At 42.5% G+C, this 19,471-nt stretch overlaps 1 protein-coding gene across 8 annotated transcripts in view; it reads right to left on the bottom strand.

The window, feature by feature from the left end:
- The window catches only part of UBAP2 (ubiquitin associated protein 2), a 130,065-nt gene that overhangs the window by 75,306 nt on the left and 35,288 nt on the right, over positions 1-19,471 (bottom strand). For all 8 annotated transcript variants that reach the window (XM_066256899.1, XM_066256903.1, XM_066256900.1 and 5 more), the window contains exons 2-4: positions 15,515-15,654; positions 4,943-5,020; positions 1,885-1,995 (exon numbers count right to left, since the gene is read on the bottom strand). In XM_066256899.1, the coding sequence (XP_066112996.1) occupies positions 1,885-1,995; positions 4,943-5,020; positions 15,515-15,613 (288 nt within the window). In that variant the 5' untranslated portion in view covers positions 15,614-15,654. The remainder of the gene's footprint in view (positions 1-1,884; positions 1,996-4,942; positions 5,021-15,514; positions 15,655-19,471) is intronic.

Here is a 19,471-nt window from a genome sequence, read left to right as displayed (position 1 = left end):
TAATTTGCTATTTTCTGATCTTTGAAGAAAACAAGCCAGATCTGGCTACCACTGTGTGATTTCTAGGTTCAAGAGGTTAACCAAAGAGACATTCTTTACGAAACATTCAGCCTAGAACCACCTTCTTTGAGTGCAGTCTCAAATAAGAAATTAAAACTCAATAATCCACCAAAAAAGAACTAGACTTTTAAGACTTCAAAATACATCCAACTACCACATCAAGAATGAAATCTGCTGAAGGTAGTAGAAAAATAACAGAAAGAAGTGTCTCAGCCTATCTCTACTTTAAAAAAAGAAAATAGGCCCTCTAATTAATAATTTGAAAATATTTCACCTGTTCAGTGATATTTTATAAAGAGGGAAGTTAAGCCCTTCAGTTCATTTTGAAAATACCAGAAAACCATTCTCTACTGAATGAGTTAGCAATGAGGTAAACATATTACGCATATTTTATAAAGCCTAGTAAATACAGGCCAGTCAGCAAACAAAAGCTATTTAACTTTTTATTTCGTCACTTAACACAATATATTTTCCCAACCAACTGACATATTTGGTATCATTTAGACTAGTATTATCTTGCATAGAAGTTTACCCACAGATATTGCTATACTCAAATAGTGAAATATTTTCTCAATTAAATATAACTATTTAATTACAAATTCCATTCTCCTCATATTAAATTTAAAAATATTCATTTTACATTTGAGCTTGTCATAGCAGTTCATTTTTATACAGCCCGACTCTAACATAGTCTATCCATAAAAATGAGAACCTGATTAAACCTGAACACTGACAAGACAATTTTTTTTTTTTTTCATTTTTTCCAAAGCTGGAAACGGGGAGGCAGTCAGACAGACTCCTTCCTGCATGTGCCTGACCGGGATCCACCCGGCATGCCCACCAGAGGGCGATGTCCTGCCCTTCTGGGGCGTCGCTCTGTTGCATCCAGAGCCATTCAAGCGCCTGAGGCAGAGGCCACAGAGCCATCCCCAGCGCCCGGGCCATCTTTGCTCCAATGGAGCCTCAGCTGCTGCAGGAGGGGAAGAGAGAGACAGAGAGGAAGGAGAGGGGGAAGGGGGAAGAAGCAGATGGGCGCTTCTCCTGTGTGCCCTGGCCGGGAATCAAACCCGGGACTCCTGCACGCCAGGCCGACGCTCTACCGCTGAGCCAGCCAGCCAGCCGGCCAGGGCCGACAAGAAAATTTTTGATGTGCTCATCTTTGTACCCCTTTTTAGATGAATCATTATTTGTTTTAATATACTCAAAAGTGGTTTCCCAAATTTAAAAATACAAATTAAATACTCTACAATCTCCATGTAGGATTGAAAAGACTAGAGCTGATGACTGCCTGGTGTGGCTTTAGCTTTCCTAAAACAGCAATAAGCACTAGTGTGCCTACACAGTCCTCAAACTCTACTAAACTAAAAAAATATATAGTAATTTTTATGTATCTATCACAGTGTCACGAAACAGTGTCTATAGAACAGTCACACAGAAGCAAATAGATATACCAGCAAATCCTGGTTTTCTGTTACTCTCGAATATAAGGAGTAGTAAGAGGTCACAACTGAGATGAAGAAACATGAGCAGTACAGCAAGAGAAGTTTTATTCAGGTGGTGAAAATGTCCACAGGCCCAGAGAATTTTGAAAATTGTGTAAGACTGGAGTAGATGACCAAGTTATCTTTTGAGTCTTCAGATTCCACAACTTCATAAGAAACCATGTATAACAAAAACAGTCATTTCAGATTAGTGTTCTCTCTGGAACTTGAAACAAATATGGAATGGCATCCATAATCCCTTCTACCTCCACCCCCAAATAAGGTGAAGTTTAAAATGCAATACAAAATTATACTGCAAATCAATTCATAATAATACTCTCACCGTGTCTGAATTCCCTTCCAGCAATATATTGATAGCTTTGTTCACATCTCCATTACAGTCGTGTAGGGCGACTATGCATTCATCCTGATTTTTTCCTGTCACTTCCATAAGCTGTTGAAATTATAAGAAAATTGTTAGGGAGACCAAAAAACAGCACTTCATATTAATTTTAAGATTCCTCTAAATAAAGACAGAAATTAGTCAATTTTGTGGCCAGTCCATGTCTTTCCTCCAATACTGGCAGAGGCAAAATACAGATCAACCCTCCTCCAAGCTGACAAATATCAGATTATTAATCAGTAGCGCATACATATGTATATACACCAACATCCTCAGAATACTCCAGATCAGCTCTTGACTACTCAAACTTAGTTCCATGGCCTGGATCCCCCAAATTCTAAGTCACTCAAATATTAAATGGGACTATATGTTTCCCAAAGACCAAGTGTTTGTGGCAACCATTAACAGAACATCCAGTCCAACTGTACTACAGAGAAACAAAGTTACCTACAGAGGTTATTACTGCTTAGATTATAACATACTTAGTAAGTGATAACACCTAAGATCTCACATGGAATTCTGCAGCTACCACACAACTCAATCCTGGACATCCTATGGTCTCAAGGAGATTCAACAGGGTGATATGTTTGAAGTAATGAAAGAAATCCAGGCCCTGGCCGGTTGGCTCAGCGTTAGAGCGTCGGCCTGGCGTACGGGGGACCCGGGTTCGATTCCCGGCCAGGGCACATAGGAGAAGCGCCCATTTGCTTCTCCACCCCCACCCCTTCCTTCCTCTCTGTCTCTCTCTTCCCCTCCCGCAGCCGAGGCTCCATCGGAGCAAAGATGGCCCGGGCGCTGGGGATGGCTGCTTGGCCTCTGCCCCAGGCGCTAGAGTGGCTCTGGTCTCGGCAGAGTGACGCCCCGGAGGGGCAGAGCATCGCCCCCTGGTGGGCGTGCCGGGTGGATCCCGGTCGGGCTTATGCGGGAATCTGTCTAAATGTCTCTCCCTGTTTCCAGCTTCAGAAAAATACAAAAAAATAAATAAATAAAAAATAAAAAAAAATAAAAGAAATCCGTTTGGTGTATTCTCTTTAACAAGGAAGATTAAGCTACTTAACGTTTTCATCACAAGGGACATCCAGATTTCTCAATTATCAGTTAAAGTATCTGCTAGTTTTAACTATGTTTAACTACTATTTTTGTATGTACGAGCTGTAGTTCAATAAAGTCTGAACCCAACATTTGAAGTGATTTCTCTGTGGTCTAAAAACTAATTAACAGCAAAGCCTATCTGGAATTCAGGTCATTTAATGTTATAAGTACAGCTCTTTGCACTACACCATTCTGTTTCATTTCCTCCACACAGCAAAAGTTTTACATATTCTTACAACTTTCCAATACTTTCATCTTTGGATATACTAATAACATCAGATCTTTTTCTCAATAATCAGTACTAACCCAACATCTGTCATATTTAAGATACACAGTATCAAGAATCCTCCAGTGACTGGATCAGTAAGACAAAGAACATAAAAAATTTTTAAAATAAAAAAAGAGATCTAAAATTAGCATTTAAAACTGAAATCCTAGACTAGGCAATATAATACGTAGTATGTCCCAAACTGTACATAAATCTCATTCCAAAGAATAAGCTCTATAATTTTTAGTCCTTTCTGTGGCCACCCAAAAATATTATCATTAATCTGATAACAGAAACTATAAGAACAAAGAGATTACTCAGTAAAGGGTTTGAGTTCACTATGGCATGTTCACTCCAAAGAACAATTATTGGTAGAATTTCACCAAGGACTAAGGTAAGGGTCATAGTACTTTGGTTTCTAAAGGGTTATAGTAACGTGGTTTCTAAAATCTTTAAGTCTTATCAAGAAAAAAAAATTGAAATTAAGACTATGTTATCAGCCTGACCAGGCAGTGGTACAGTGGATAGAGCATCAGACTAGGATGCAGAGGACTCAGGTTCGAAACCCCAAGGTCACTGGCTTGAGCATGGGCTCACTCGACTTGAGCACAGGGTCGCTGGTTTGAGCATGGGATCACAGATATGACCCCATGGTTGCTGGCTTGAGCCCAAAGGTCACTGGATTCAGACCAAGATCGCTGGCTTGAACAAGGGGTCACAGGCTCAGCTAGAGCCCCCCCCCCCCCTGTCAAGGCACATATAAGAAAGCAATCAATGAACTAAGGAGCCACAATGAAGAATTGATGCTTCTCATCTCTCTCCCTTCTTGTCTCTCTGTCCCTATCTGTCCCTCTCTCTGTCTCTGTCACACACACAAAAATAGATTATGATCAAAAGTCCTCTTATTGGCCCTGGGCGGTGGCTCAGTGGATAGAGAATTGGACAGGCTTAGGGACGGCCTGTGTTCAATTCCCAGTCAGGGCATGCCGGAGAAGCGACCATCTGCTTCTTTTCCCTTTCTTCTCCTCCTCCCACAACCAGTGGCTCCATTGGCTCGAGTGTGGCCCCTGGAGCTGAGGATAGCTTCCTCAGAAAACATCAGCGTCAGGCGATAAAAATAGCTCAGTACTTGAGCACTGGCCCAGATGGGGTTGCCAGGTAGATTCTAGTTGGAGTGCATGTAGGAGTCTGCCTCACTATCTCCCCTCCTCTCACCTTAAAAAAAAAACAACAAAGTCCTTTAGTCCTTATATTAAAGTTCTACATGCACACATCACCCTTAAATTTAATTTAAAATTTTTATAACATATGCTTTTCTGAGAACTTGTCAAAAAACTAAATATACTTCCATATTTTCTATATACAGATACAAACCATGTCAATGTGCTTTCACAAAAGTCTAGCTTATTGTTCACATTTACCACAAGTAACTCAAATATTCTGCTATCAAGAGGATGAACATATTCAATTCCTTCATTCTAGCCACCAACAGAGGTATTTAATCACAAGTTCAAAGTACAATTAGTTGAGACTAAGCAAGAAGTATATTTTACCATTAAAATCTCTAATAAAATCACCTTTTTAAAAGATAATAAAAGTAGATTACAAAAATGATAACATCCTTTGCCAGAAACAAACCTGTTTAACTTTAGCTTCAAATTCTGCATCGTTTTTATCAAAGATCACTTGAGCGAGACGCATCTGTTCAGCCGTTGCCTGGAAAGGACAAACAACTGTTAAAAGATCTGAGTCCCAGAAATGTAAGTTAGATGCCAAAATCTGATGCAGTTAAAAACTCTCAAGCACACCGCACTGTAGTAATAGAAATATTAACTAAAAAAAATAATAATAATTCTGAATTAAGAACTCTCATAAACAGTATATACCCATAAGGTAAATAAGTATCAAATTAATGTAAATTTCCTATTTATTTGGCCAAATGACTTAAAATTCTTGCTCATCTTCATTAACTCAATTGAATTTTCTTTCCCCTAAGGCAGTGGTCCCCAACCTTTTTTGGGCCACGGACTGGTTTAATATCAGAAAATATTTTCACGGACCGGCCTGTAGGGTGGGACGGATAAATGTATCACGTGACCGAGACAAGCGTCAAGAGTGAGTCTTAGACGGATGTAACAGAGGGAATCTGGTCATTTTTTAAAAATAAAACATCATTCAGATTTAAATATAAATAAAACAGAAATAATGTAAGTTATTTATTTTTTCTCTGCGGACCAGTACCAAATGGCCCATGGACCGGTGCTGGTCCGTGGCCTGGGGGTTGGGGACCACTGCCCTAAGGAGATAAAAGTAAGGAGCACAAGAGAAAGTGGAAGAACAGGAATAGTAAAAACTGCCAGGACACACGCTTAGAACCAGCCTTGCTGTCTAAAGCAACAAAGCTCCTCTGTCAACTCTGGAAAGGTATCATGATCAGAAAAGAAAAGGCAATCTATACTTATCTAAACAAAATGTATTTTTAAAGTTGCTTTTCAAAAGAATCTTTAAAACTTTTTAAAAATAAATTCTATAGGGAGAAAGAGAAATGAAAAGAGAAACACCGATATACTACTCCACTTACTTATGCTTTCATGGTTGATTCTTGTATGTGCCCTGACCAAGGATCAAACCTACAACCTTGGCATATTATGATGCCACTCTAATCCACAAGGCTACCGGGCCAGGGCTAAAGTTACTTTTTAAATTGCAATAAAAAAATAGTTTTAAAAGAAATTCCAATATAGAAAGTATCAATAAACTTGTCAAAAAAATTTGGGGGGGAATGGGGGTGAGGGGCAAAAAAGTAACATTTAAGACAGGGGTCCCCAAACTACAGTCCGCGGGCCACATGCGGCCCCCTGAGGCCATTTATCCGGACCCCGCCGCACTTCCAGAAGGGGCACCTCTTTCATTGGTGGTCAGTGAGAGGAGCATAGTTCCCATTGAAATACTGGTCAGTTTCTTGATTTAAATTTACTTGTTCTTTATTTTAATTATTGTATTTGTTCCCGTTTTGTTTTCTTACTTTAAAATAAGATATGTGCAGTGTGCATAGAGATTTGTTCATAGTTTTTTTTTTTATAGTCCGGCCCTCCAACGGTCTGAGGGACAGTGAACTGGCCCTCTGTGTAAAAAGTTTGGGGACCCCTAGGGCCCTGGCCGGTTGGCTCAGCGGTAGAGCGTCGGCCTAGCGTGCGGAGGACCCGGGTTCGATTTCCGGCCAGGGCACACAGGAGAAGCGCTCATTTGCTTCTCCACCCCTCCGCCGCGCTTTCCTCTGTCTCTCCCTTCCCCTCCCGCAGCCAAGGCTCCATTGGAGCAAAGATGGCCCGGGCGCTGGGGATGGCTCTGTGGCCTCTGCCTCAGGCGCTAGAGTGGCTCTGGTCGCAACATGGTGACGCCCAGGATGGGCAGAGCATCGCCCCCTGGTGGGCAGAGTATCGCCCCTGGTGGGCGTGCCGGGTGGATCCCGGTCGGGCGCATGTGGGAGTCTGTCTGACTGTCTCTCCCTGTTTCCAGCTTCAGAAAAATGAAAAAAAAAATAAAAAAAAAAAAAGTTTGGGGACCCCTGATTTAAGATATTCAAGTCAAGAAAACAAGAGCCTAGAATTTATAGCTAACAAAACAACTTTATATTCAAGTGTAAAGGGCATAAATTGTTACCAGCACCAAAGAACACAAGAAATATTATTCCCATGAGCCTTTCCTGAGGAATCAACCAAAAATGATTAGAGACACTGACATAAGTAATGGTGACTATTAAGGATAAGAAATAAAATTAAATGATGTCTCAAAGGGAGAAAGAACAGTATACAATGCATACATTAATAAAGTATGTAGTCATAGTACTACTTAAAAAGTTGGGGTGGGCCCTGGCCGGTTGGCTCAGTGGTAGAGCGTCGACCTGGCGTGCAGGGGTCCCGGGTTCGATTCCCGGCCAGGGCACACAGAGGAAGCGCCCATCTGCTTCTCCACCCCTCCCCTCTCCTTCCTCTCTGTCTCTCTCTTCCCCTCCCGCAGCGAGGCTCCATTGGAGCAAAGATGGCCCGGGCGCTGGGGATGGCTCCTTGGCCTCTGCCCCAGGCGCTGGAGTGGCTCTGGTCGCAGCAGAGCGACGCCCCGGAGGGCAGAGCGTCGCCCCCTGGTGGGCGTGCCGGGTGGATTCCGGTTGGGCGCATGTGGGAGTCTGTCTGACTGTCTCTCCCAGTTTCTAGCTTCAGAAAAATACAAAAAAAAAAAAAAAAAAGTTGGGGGTGGGGCCCTGGCCAGTTGGCTCAGTGGTAGAGCATCGGCCTGGTGTGCAGGAGTCACAGGTTCAATTCCCAGCCAGGGCACACAGGAGAAGCACCCATCTGCTTCTCCACCCCTCCCGCTCTCCTTCCTTTCTGTCTCTCTCTTCCCCTCCCGCAGCTAAGGCTCCATTGGAGCAAAGTTGGCCCGGGCGCTGAGGATGGCTCTACGGCCTCTGCCTCAGGCGCTAGAATGGCTCTGGTTGCAACAGAGCGACGCCCAGATGGGCAGATCATCGCCCCCTGGTGGGCATGCCGGGTGGATCCCGGTTGAGCGCATGCGGGAGTCTGACTGCCTCCCCGTTTCCAACTTCAGAAAAATACAAAAAAAAAAAAAAAAAGTTGGGGGTGGGCCTGGGCCAGTTGGCTCAGCAGCAGAGCGTCAGCCCGGTGTGTGGAAGTCCTGGGTCTGATGCCCTATCAGGCACAAAGGACAAGCACCTATCTGCTTCTCCACACCCCCCTCTCTCCTTTCTCTATCTCTCTCTTCCCCTCCCAAAGCCAAGGCTCCATTAGAGCAAAGTTGGCCCAGACACTGAGGATGGATCCATGGTCTCCACCTCAGGCACTAGAATGGCTCCAGTTGCAAGGGAGCAATGGCCAAGATGGGCAGAGCATCGCCCCCTGGATGGGAAGCCAGGTGGATCCCGGTCCAGAACATGCAGGAATCTGCCTTCCTGCTTCTCACTTCAGAAAAATACAAAATAAGATAGGGGAGGGGCATAGGATCTCTGTAACTTCTAGATGGCTTGATGGCTGATTCCGGTACCATGGGTACCAAAGGCTGGACCCTTAGCAATGGGTGTACCAATCCATCCTTTTGGCTGGCACTGGCTGTCACATTATCATTTTTCCACCTTAGGGCCACTTCTACCAAGTTAAAGATTTTTTAAGGCTACTGAGTGCCTTATTAAGGCTGTCACAGGGAAAAACCATGTAGTAACTATCACATAAAAGAAAGGGGATGACAAATTATTGAACCCTAGCACAGTGACTAATTTATTCTAGATAACCAAAAACAGTGTCTATGTGGTAGAATAATGAAGTGACAGCTGACAGTAGTTCCCAGGTACAGAGAAACATGACAGAGCAAATAGTAAAAACAAGCAGGGTTATGTGATCCTTGTTGTGTAAAAGAATTATAGAAACTTTTGAGGTCCACACACCGACTGCCTCCTGGTTGTTGAATAATTTTCACCAACACTGATAAAGATCAAGGGCATTGGGTACAAGTGTGATCACCCTGTATGTTACCGTTGTGGGTTTAAAAGCTACTACCTAAAGGAGTTAAATCAATTGAACCAAGCAGTTTCCTTGAAGTATGTAGAAAATATTTGATTAGACATTTGTTCTATTAATTGACTTCAAGGTAAAGTTGAAAATCCTAAATCCAGAAAACTCTTACAGAAACAGAGATTAATACACACCCTGCTGCTCCAGCAAAGAATTTAAACATTTCTATTTAGTGTGTCAAATTCTGACACCAATGACCAAGATATTTTATAAAAACAAGCTAAGCCTGACCAGGCAGTGGCACAGTGGATAGAGGATTGGCCTGGGATGCAGAGGACCCAGGTTCGAAATGCAAAGATGGCCACCTTGAGCGTGAACTCACCAGCTGGAGAGTGGGGTCACCAGCTTGAGCATGGGATCACAGACATGACCCCATGGTCGCTGCCTTGAGTCCAAGAGTCACAAGCTTGAGGCCCAAAGTCGCTGGCTTGAGCAAGGGGTAACTGGCTCAACTGGAGTCCCCCCACCCCCTGTCAAGGCACATATGAAAAACCAGTCAATGAGCAACTAAGGTGCAGCAACTATGAGTTGATGCTTCTCATCTCTCTCCCTTCACTGAGGAGACCTATGAATAACAACCAACTTGTAATAATATCATCAGTTACAGAATGAGGTCTGTAAGTAACATTTACAAATGTTACGAAAGATGACAAGGTTCCTTAGACAAATGGCTGATTCTGGGTACAAAGCAGGAAAACCGTGTTGTACTAGTTTATGAAGAAACTATCAAAGACTTGTTAGGCCTGACCTGTGTTGGTGCAGTGGATAAAGCACTGACCTGGATGCTGAGGTTGCTAGTACAAAACTCCAGGCTTGCCTGGTCAAGGCACATATGAAATAGCAACTATGAGTTGATGCTTCCCACTCTTCCCATTCCATTTTCTCTCTCTCCCTATCACTTGCTCTAAAATGAATAAATAAAATCTTAAAAAACATTTGTTAGAACCAAGTCAAAAAGCACTCAGGGACTTGGTCCAGTTGCTCAGTTGGTTAGAGCATCCTCTCTCTCTTTCAGAATCAATTAAAAAAAATAATAAAGAACTCAGGAGCCATGTCTCAGGAATCACAGGGGTTACTAGACTTATTGTGGTCATCATTTTGCAAAGTATAAAAATGTCTAGTCACACCAGACCTGTGGTGCCATAGTGGATAGAACGTCGACCTAGAATGCTGAAGTCACTGATTCAAATCTCCAGGCATGCCCAATCAAGGTACATATAAAAGCAACTACAAGTTGATGCTTCCCGCTCCCCACCCCCTCCTCTCTCTCAAAATCAACATAAAAAAAAACTTTAAAAATGTCTAGTCATTATGTTGCACACTTGAAACAAATAATATTCTATGTCAACTGTAATTAAAAATAAATTTTAAAAAACACTCAGGAGTCAACTTGAAAACACTTGCATGCCAAAGATGGGATCATCTGAATTTCCAAAAGGACTAGTAATAACTGAAGCCAATCCAATGTCTAAATCCATAAATTCATAATAATTTTTAAATATACTAATTATTCATGTTGGAGAATGATAGGTAATTAATTATTTTTTTAAAGCAGAAGAGACAGAGAGTTACAAAGAGAAGAACAGATAGGGACAGACAGACAGGAAGAGAGAGAGATGAGAGAATCAATTTTTCATTGTGGCGCCCTATTTGTTCATTGATTGCTTTCTCTTATGTGCCTTGATGGGGGTGGAGGGCAACAGCTGAACCAGTGACCCGTCGCTAAAGCCAGCAATCTTTGGTTTAAGCCAGGGATCTTGGGTTTGAGCCAGCGACCTTGGGGTCTTGTCTAAGACCCCGTGCTCAAGTCAGCAACCTCAAGGTTTTGAACCTGCGTCCTCAGCATCCCAGGCTGACATCTATCCACTGTACCACAGCCTGGTCAGGCAGGTAACTAATTATTTTTGAAACTTATAAATATTCTCTTCAAATGTATAATCATGAAAAACAAGTAAAAATTGAAAACTGACTCAGTAGAGAATAAGGAGACAACTAATTGGATTGAATCCTGAAAAAGAAAAAGAACTTTTAGTTTAAAAATAGAGAAACTGAGCCCTGGCCGGTTGGCTCAGTGGTAGAGCGTCGGCCTGGCGTGCAGAAGTCCCGGGTTCGATTCCCAGCCAGGGCACATGGGAGAAGCGCCTATCTGCTTCTCCATCCCTCCCCCTCTCCTTCCTCTCTGCCTCTCTCTTCCCCTCCCGCAGCTGAGGCTCCATTGGAGCAAAGATGGCCCAGGCGCTGGGGATGGCTCTTTGGCCTCTGCCCCAGGCGCTAGAGTGGCTCTGGTCGCAACAGAGCAACGCCCCAGAGGGGCAGAGCATCGCCCCCTGGTGGGCAGAGCGTCACTCCCTGGTGGGCGTGCCCGGTGGATCCCGGTCGGGCGCATGCGGGAGTCTGTCTGTCTCTCCCGGTTTCCAGCTTCAGAAAAAAAAAACAAAAAACAGCGAAACTGAAATACAGTCTATATTGACTGTAATATATTGTACCAATGTTGTTATCTTAGTCTTGACAAATGATTAAATAACACAGAGGTTGGCAAACCACAAGTTAGAATCTGATTTTATAAGGTGGGCTAGCTAAGAAAGGTTTTAAAATTTTTAACATTTTGTTGTTACACAACAAAAACAAAGAACATGCAACAGAGGTGGTATGAGACCTACAGAGCATAAAATATGTCCTACGTGACCCTTTCTAGAAAAAGTTCACCAACATTTGATATAAAATGTTAACATTAAGAGATGGCTCTGCTGGAGCAGGCAGTGGTGCAGTGGATAGAGCTTTGGAATTGGACTGGGATGCAGAGGACCCAGGTTTGAAACCGCAAGGTCACCGGCTTGAGTGTGGGCTCATCCTGCTTGAGCATGGGCTCACCAGTTTGAGCATGGGATCAAGAAATGACCTCATGGTCACTGGCTTGAGCCCAAAGGTGACTGGCTTGAGCTTGGGGTCACTCGCCCTGCTGGAGCCCCCCAGATACATATGAGAAAGCAATCAATTAACAACTAAGGTGCTGCAACGAAGAATTGATGCTTCTCATCTCTCTCCCTTCCTGTAAGTCTGTCCCTATCTGTCCCTCTCCCTCTGTCTCTGTCACAAAATAAATTAATTAATTAGAAAAAAAAAAGGGCCCTGACTGGTTAGCTGAGTCAGTGAGCGTCGTTCTGAAATGACAAGGTTGAGCATTTGATCCTATCAGAGCACACACAGGTAGCAATCAAGGAATGCATGACTGACTGAAACAACAGATCAATGCTTCCCCTTCCTTCTCGTCTCTCTCTCCCTTCCTCTCTGTCTCTCTAAAAACTCAGTAAAACTTAAGCCCTGAAAAATGTTAACATTAAGGGAAGCAGAGTGAAAGTTAGAGATCTCTATCATTTTCCAACTTTCTAGCAGCTCTTAAAATTATCCCACCAAAAAAAAGTTTTCTAAAGAATAATGAAATAGCCTGACCAGGAGGTGGTGCAGTGGATAAAGCGTCGGGCTGGGATGCGGAGGACCCAGGTTCGAGACCCCGAGCTCGCCAGCTTGAGCGCAAGCTCATCTGGTTTGAGCAAAGCTCACCAGCTTGGACCCAAGGTCGCTGGCTTGAGCAAGAGGTTACTCGATCTGATGAAGGCCCACGGTCAAGGCACCTTTGAGAAAGCACTCAATGAACAACTAAGGTGTTGCAACGAAAAACTGATGTTTGATGCTTCTCAACTCTCTCTGTTCCTGTTTGTCTGTCCCTATCAATCCCTCTCTATGACTCTCTCTCTCTCTGTCTCTGTTTAAAAAAATAATAATAATAATGAAATAGAAAATAGAAAAATTAGAGGAAAAAAAATAACAAAACTTGATACTGGTGGGGGGAGTTCCTTAAAATTGACAATTGGCAAATATGGGCTAGCACAATATTGAGAAGTCTCAAGTTATTAAAATCAGGAATAAAATAGAAAACACCAAAACCAAACTGTAGAGGAATACAAAGGGTTATAAGAGTATACCACAGAGTGGCCAGGTTAGCTTGAAGCCCAAGGGGTCACTGGCTCAGCTGGAGCCCCCAGGTCAAGGCACTTATGAGAAAGCAATTAATGAACTAAGGTGCCGCAACTATGAGGTGGTGCTTCTCACCTCCCTCCCTCCCTGTCTGTCCCTCTCTCTGTTGCTAAATAAATAATAATTTTTGTTTTAAAATGAGATAGAATGCTGGGTATCTAATGAGATGTGATAAAGCAAATAACATAAAAAGGTAACAGTGAGTAGTATATGGGTGCTCCCTGTACAGCTCTCAACTTTGTATCTGAACATTTTCATAATAAATGTTAGAGGAAAAAATTTTACACATCAAAAGAAGCCATTGGGAAGGTCAAAAAGAAAATTCAAATAAAGGAGGAAGGAGAGAAACAGATGTTAAACTAGACCTCAAATAAAAAGGTAATAGGGAAAAAAATCAAAGAGACTGAATCATAGACAAGTTGTGGATATAATCACTTATTGTATGACGTGTATTAGAATAATGTTTCTGATTCAAGATATTTCAAACAGAAAATTCAACATATAGAAATATCACAGAATACAAAGTACACCAAATTTGGGAATTCTGGCTGTAATATCTTTCTGATGAAGGGTGTAGAATCAATTAAAAGTAATGGAACAGCCTGAACTGTGCTGGCGCAGTGGATACAGCATGGGCCTGGGATGCTGAGAAACCTGATTCGAAACCCTGAGGTCGCCAGCTCGAGTGTGGGATTCATTAACATGACCCCATGGTCACTGGTTTGAGCCCAAGGGTTGCTGGCTTGAGCCTACAGTCACTGGCATGGCTGGAACCCTCTGGTCAAGGCACATATGACAAAGTAATCAATAAACAACTAAGGTGGTGCAAATATGAGTTGATGCTTCTCATCTCTCTCCTTTCCTGTTTGTTTTAGTCTCTCTCTCTCTCTCTTAAAAAAAAAAAAATCAAGGACTTAATTAGCTAAAAAGGACATTGTTGTGACAACCAGAAAAATATGAATACAGCATATATATACTGGGTTGGATAAATTTCTTTTTTGTTAAATTTACTAAATTTGGAAAGAGAGGAAGAGAGAGGAGGGGGAGAGGGGGAGAGGGAGAGAGGGTGAGAGAGAGACACACAGAGAGAAAGAGAAATATTGATGGGTTGATTCTCCTATGTGCCCTGCATGGGGATCAAAACTGAACCTGAGTGCTTTGGGTTGACGCTCCAAACAACTGAGCTATTTGGCCAGGGCTTAATCTTTTTTTTTTCTTTTTTTTTTTCCTGAAGCTGGAAACGGGGAGGCAATCAGACAGACTCCCGCATGCGCCCGACCGGGATACACCCGGCACGCCCACCAGGGGGCAATGCTAGCCCATCCAGGGAGTCGCTCTGTTACGACCAGGGCTTAATCTTTTTATTTAATTGATATTTAGACAGAGACAGGGAGAGAGAGGGGGGAGGGGAAAGGGAAGAATTCATTTGTTGTTCCACTCAGTAATGCATGCATTGATTGCTTCCCGTGTGTGCCCTGACCGAGGATCAAACCCACAACCTTGTCACTTCGGGATGATGCTCTTAACCAACTGAGCCAACTGGTCAGGGTCAACACTAAATATTTCATACACATGAATCTTATTAAGATATTCTAAGATTAAATCACTCTTTCCAGGTAATAATGTTTGCAAAAAAAAGGCAGCTTTTTGTAAGTCTTATAATGCAGATATATCTCTACTTCAGAGTAGTATTTCTCTGTATACTTTAAATTTTCATATTACAGTCCAGGGACACACCCAGATTAATAAAAAAGAAAACGAGGATCTGGCTGGTTGGCTCAGTGGCAGAGAGTTGGCCTAGCCTGGTGTGTGAATTGATTCCCGGTCAAGGCATACAGAGTGCCCATCTGCTTCTTCTCCATGCCTTCCCCTCTTGTTCCTCTCTCTCTTGCTCTCCCACCAACCCTGCAGCCATGGCTTGATTGGAGCAAGTTGGCCCTGGGCTATGAGGATGGCTCCATGGCCTTCACCTCAGTCGCTAAGAAGAGCTCAGTAGCTGAGCAACGAAGCAATGCCTCATATGGGCAGACCATTGCCCCCTAGTGGGTCTGCCAGGTGGATCCTGGTCGGGGCACTTGCAGGAGTCTGTCTCTCTGCCTACTCTCTTCTCCTCTCACTGAATAAAAAAAAAAAAAAAAAAGGAGATGATCTCCTAGATCTCTGGTCAGGAAACTGCGGCTTGCAGGCCACATGTGACTCTTTGGCCCCTTGAGTGTGGCTCTTCCACAAAATACCACTTACGGGCGCTACCTTGATAAGGAATGTACCTACCTATATAGTTTAAGTTTAAAAAATTTGGCTCTCAAAAGAAATTTCAATCGCTGTACTGTTGATATTTGGCTCTGTTGACTAATGAGTTTGCTGACCACTGGCCTAGATTATAATAGGTAGCAGGAAAAAGTTCAGGATTAAATAATTAAGGAACAGCGTCCAACTATCCAACTGTACCTGGACCAATGATAATTCCTTTTTCCTATTATATACAATCTACTTTTCACAAATATTTAAAATCCTGAGGTTTTCTACAAAGAATGTTCAAGCATATGTGCTTCCATAATTTCCATAATTATAAACAAGGCAAACAAAAACTTACCTGTATTACTTGTTTCTGTAGTTGTGTTGCCTGTGTTGATGAAATCTGTGTTTTTTCCCAAGCACTTCGGGAACGATCACAGCTCACTGAAGTCATCATACACAGAATATACAAAATAACGTATATACACTATAGAAAATCTGCAAGAAAGCAGGCACAGTAAGCAAAACTTGCAAATCATAGTAAAAGGTAAGGATAAAATACAGAGATAAGAAGTAAACATGAGATAAATCAAAGGTTCTCTAGAATACAAATTCTAAAGAAAACAACCCTTTAGAATTTTAGATTTTCCTGGCAGCTCTTAAGTCAATTTACTAATGCAATCAAAAGTCTAAGGTTTACAAGTATAGAAATTCTAAACAAAAATCTCAGATCTGGCCAGATATAACCCATTTGGTTAGAGCAGTGGTTCTCAAAGTGTGCGCCAGGGCGCACTGGTGCGCCCTAGATTTCCAGGTGCGCCCTATGGTATTCCAGAGAAATATGTGCCCGCTGGGGACCAAAAAACCAACAAGGTTTTTGGAGTTCAGATTTTTAGGGGACAGAGGTGTGGGGAATTGGCTGTAAGCTGATAGCCCAACCCCAACCTCACTTGCTTAATTGGGTTGCAAAAGGCTGTTAAGCTGTGGTGCTGGACTGTTTACACTAACCTCATGTTCCTCGGAAAGACTGGAGGTAAGTTTCTTCTATCCTTTTTTGGTGTCAAGTTAAGATGATATGTATGGTGGAAATTTTCTGCACTCAACACAATTAAGAGTAAAAAGAGAGGAATTCTTCAATGTATTGACGAGGAAAAGAAAGTCTTCCTTTCAAATATATGCCTAAACATTGAAGAAATCGCTAGGACACATCAGGCTCATGTTTCTCATAAACACAAGAATGAAAAAACTTAACACATTCGTGCTGGGGCCTGCCGACTTTACTAAATCTTGCTAAGAATCTCTCTCTCTCTCTCTATATATATATATATATATCTATATAGATATAGATAACTTTTTTGTTGTTTTTTAATTTTTTAACCCCTCTTTTTTACAAATTTTAAAAAGCATAACTCAAAAAATGTAACATCATAAAAGTCTTTTTTGTCTGACCAGGCGGTGGTGCAGTGGATAGCGCATCAGACTGGGACGCAGAGGACCCAAATTCAAGACCCCGAAGTCACCAGCTTGAGCGCAGGCTCATCTGGTTTGAGCAAGGCTCACCAGCTTGGACCCAAGGTCTCTGGCTTGAGCAAGGGGTTACTCGGTCTGCTGCAGCCCCTGGTCAAGGCACATGAGAAAGTAATCAATGAACAACTACGGTGTTGCAACAAAAAACTAATGATTGATGCTTCTCATCTCTCTCCGTTCCTGACTGTCTGTTCCTGTCTATCCTTCTCTCTGACTCTGTCTCTGAAAAAAAAAAAAAAGTCTTTTAATATCAGAATAAATTTAATTTTGTTGTATTTATTTCATTTAATTACTATAAAAGCACACTTGAACTTCATTTTCTTTAATATTTGATTTATTATAACATATTTCTCAGAAATTTGTATATAGTGCGCCTACAATTATTTGTAGAATTTTAAATGCACCCTGACTTCAAAAAGTTTGAGAACTACTGGGTTAGAGCATCCTCCCAAAGTATAGAGGTTGCAGGATCAATCCCTGGTCAGAGCACATACAGGAACAGGTAGATGTACCTGTCTCTCCCTCTCTCCTTTCCTCCCTCTCTAAAAATCAATAAAATAAACATTTTTTTAAATCACAAATACCATGTATTTTAACCAACAATTATTTTACCACTATACAGGGTGAGGCAAAAGTGTATTTACAGTTGTTTGTATGGAAAATAATGCAATAATTAATAATAATACAAGAATAAGCTGTTTTGCATACTCACAACTACAAACCTACTTTTGTCCCACCCTGTATGTAGTTTTATCTGCTTTTCCCATTTACAGTTGGTATTTGAACCCAAAGGTAAAAATTGCATCTAGACAGGATTTTATCTGGCAATATCCAATTCAAAATGTGATGTTCAGGAGAAAGCTATATCTAAAGGCAAAAGCCACCTATACACAATAAATCTTCCAAGGAGACAAGAACAACTGTGCATATATATTTACTGTATTTATTCAACAAATATTTGCTGAATAGCTATTTAAGTGCCAAGCATAGAACTAAATATAATATGCCATCAAAATATGATTATAACAATGAAATATTACTTCATACCCATTAAGATGACTATTATAATGAAAAATTAAAAACAGAAAAGAATAAGTTTTGGTGGTTCCATGGATAGAGCATCAGCCTGGCGGATGATTTCCCAGGTTAAATTCCTGGTCAGGGCACATGAGAGATGCAACCATCTGCTTCTCTCATCCTCCCTCTCCCCTCCCTTCTCTTCCTATCCTCTTCTCACAGCCAGTGGCTCGACTGGTTCAACCGTTAGCCCCAGGCACTGAGGATATCTCAGTTGGTCCAAGTGTGTCAGCCTCAGAAGCTAAAAACAGCTCGGTACTCAAGCATTGACCCAAGAGGAGACTGCCAGGTGGATACTGGTCAGGACGCATGCGGAAGTCTGCCTATCACTCCTCCTCTCAACTCAAAAAAAAAAAAAAAAAATTGTAAATCACTGCATGAATCAAATGTCCATTGGAACTCTACAATGAGGTGGTAACCAGTGCCCACTGTCAATATGGTTTCGGTTCAATGGTGAGGAAAAAAGCAAGAGGTAGTATACAAGCATCAAAATAAAATCTTCCAAAAATGAGGTACACCCAGCAAGTCTAATACACTGTAAGTCCCATGAGGATTATACCTTCTCTATCACCTGTGTATTACGATACAGTACGTGTACTTAATTTACTGAATAAAAGAGGTCTAAAAGCTGAAGAGATCATTGAGAGGCAATAAACAGAGACAGCAATAATGAGAAATAATTCAGCTGGACTTGAGGTATCCCTTTCCAGATGTCTAGCAAAATAAAATATGCAGGTCTGGCAGCAGCTACATTTCTAGATTAGAAAAACAGGCAATAAAGTTTTTTTGGTTTTTTTTTTTGTTTTTGTTTTTTTGTTTTTTTTTCATCAGTTTTTCGTTTTGACACCTTAGTTCATTGATTGCTTTCTCATATGTGCCTTGACCGTGGGCCTTCAGCAGACCGAGTAATCACTTGCTTGAGCCAGCGACCCCAGGTCCACGCTGGTGAGCTTTGCTCAAACCAGATGAGCCCGCGCTCAAGCTGGTGACTTCAGGGTCTCGAACCTGGGACCTTCCGCATCCCAGTCCGATGCTTTATCCACTGCGCCACTGCCTAGTCAGGCGGCAATAAAGTTTATTATATCTATCTTAATTTTTTTAGTAAAATAGATTTTAAAAAAATCTTTAGAGCCCTGGCCGGTTGACTCAGCGGTAGAGCGTCGGCCTGGCGTGCAGGAGTCCAGGGTTGATTCCCGGTCAGGGCACACAGGAGAAGCGCCCATCTGCTTCTCCACTCCTCCCCCTCTCCTTCCTTTCTGTCTCTCTCTTCCCCTCCCGCAGCCAAGGCTCCATTGGAGCAAAGATGGCCCGGGCGCTGGGGATGGCTCTGTGGCCTCTGCCTCAGGCACTAGAATGGCTCTGGATGCAACAGAGGGACACCCCAGAGGGGCAGAACATCGCCCCCTGGTGGGCATGCCGGGTGGATCCCGATCGGGCGCATGTGGGAGTCTGTCTGACTGCCTCCCCGTTTCTAGCTTCGGAAAAATGAAAAAAAAAAAAAATCTTTAGAGAGCCTGACCGGGAGGTGGCACGGTGGATACAGCATCGGACTGCGATGCGGAGGACCCAGGATCGAGACCCCAAGGTCGCCTGCTTGAGTGCAGGCTCATCTGATTTGAGCAAGGCTCACCAGCTCAAGCCCAAGGTCGCTGGCTCCAGCAAGGGGTCACTCGGTCTGCTGTAGCCTCCCAATCAAGGCACATATGAAAAA

The sequence above is a fragment of the Saccopteryx bilineata genome, chromosome 2 (assembly GCF_036850765.1).
Source record: "Saccopteryx bilineata isolate mSacBil1 chromosome 2, mSacBil1_pri_phased_curated, whole genome shotgun sequence".
Lineage (NCBI taxonomy): Eukaryota > Metazoa > Chordata > Mammalia > Chiroptera > Emballonuridae > Saccopteryx > Saccopteryx bilineata.
The sequence above is the reverse complement of the archived record's forward strand: the minus strand, read 5'-3'. Positions and strand labels throughout refer to the sequence as shown.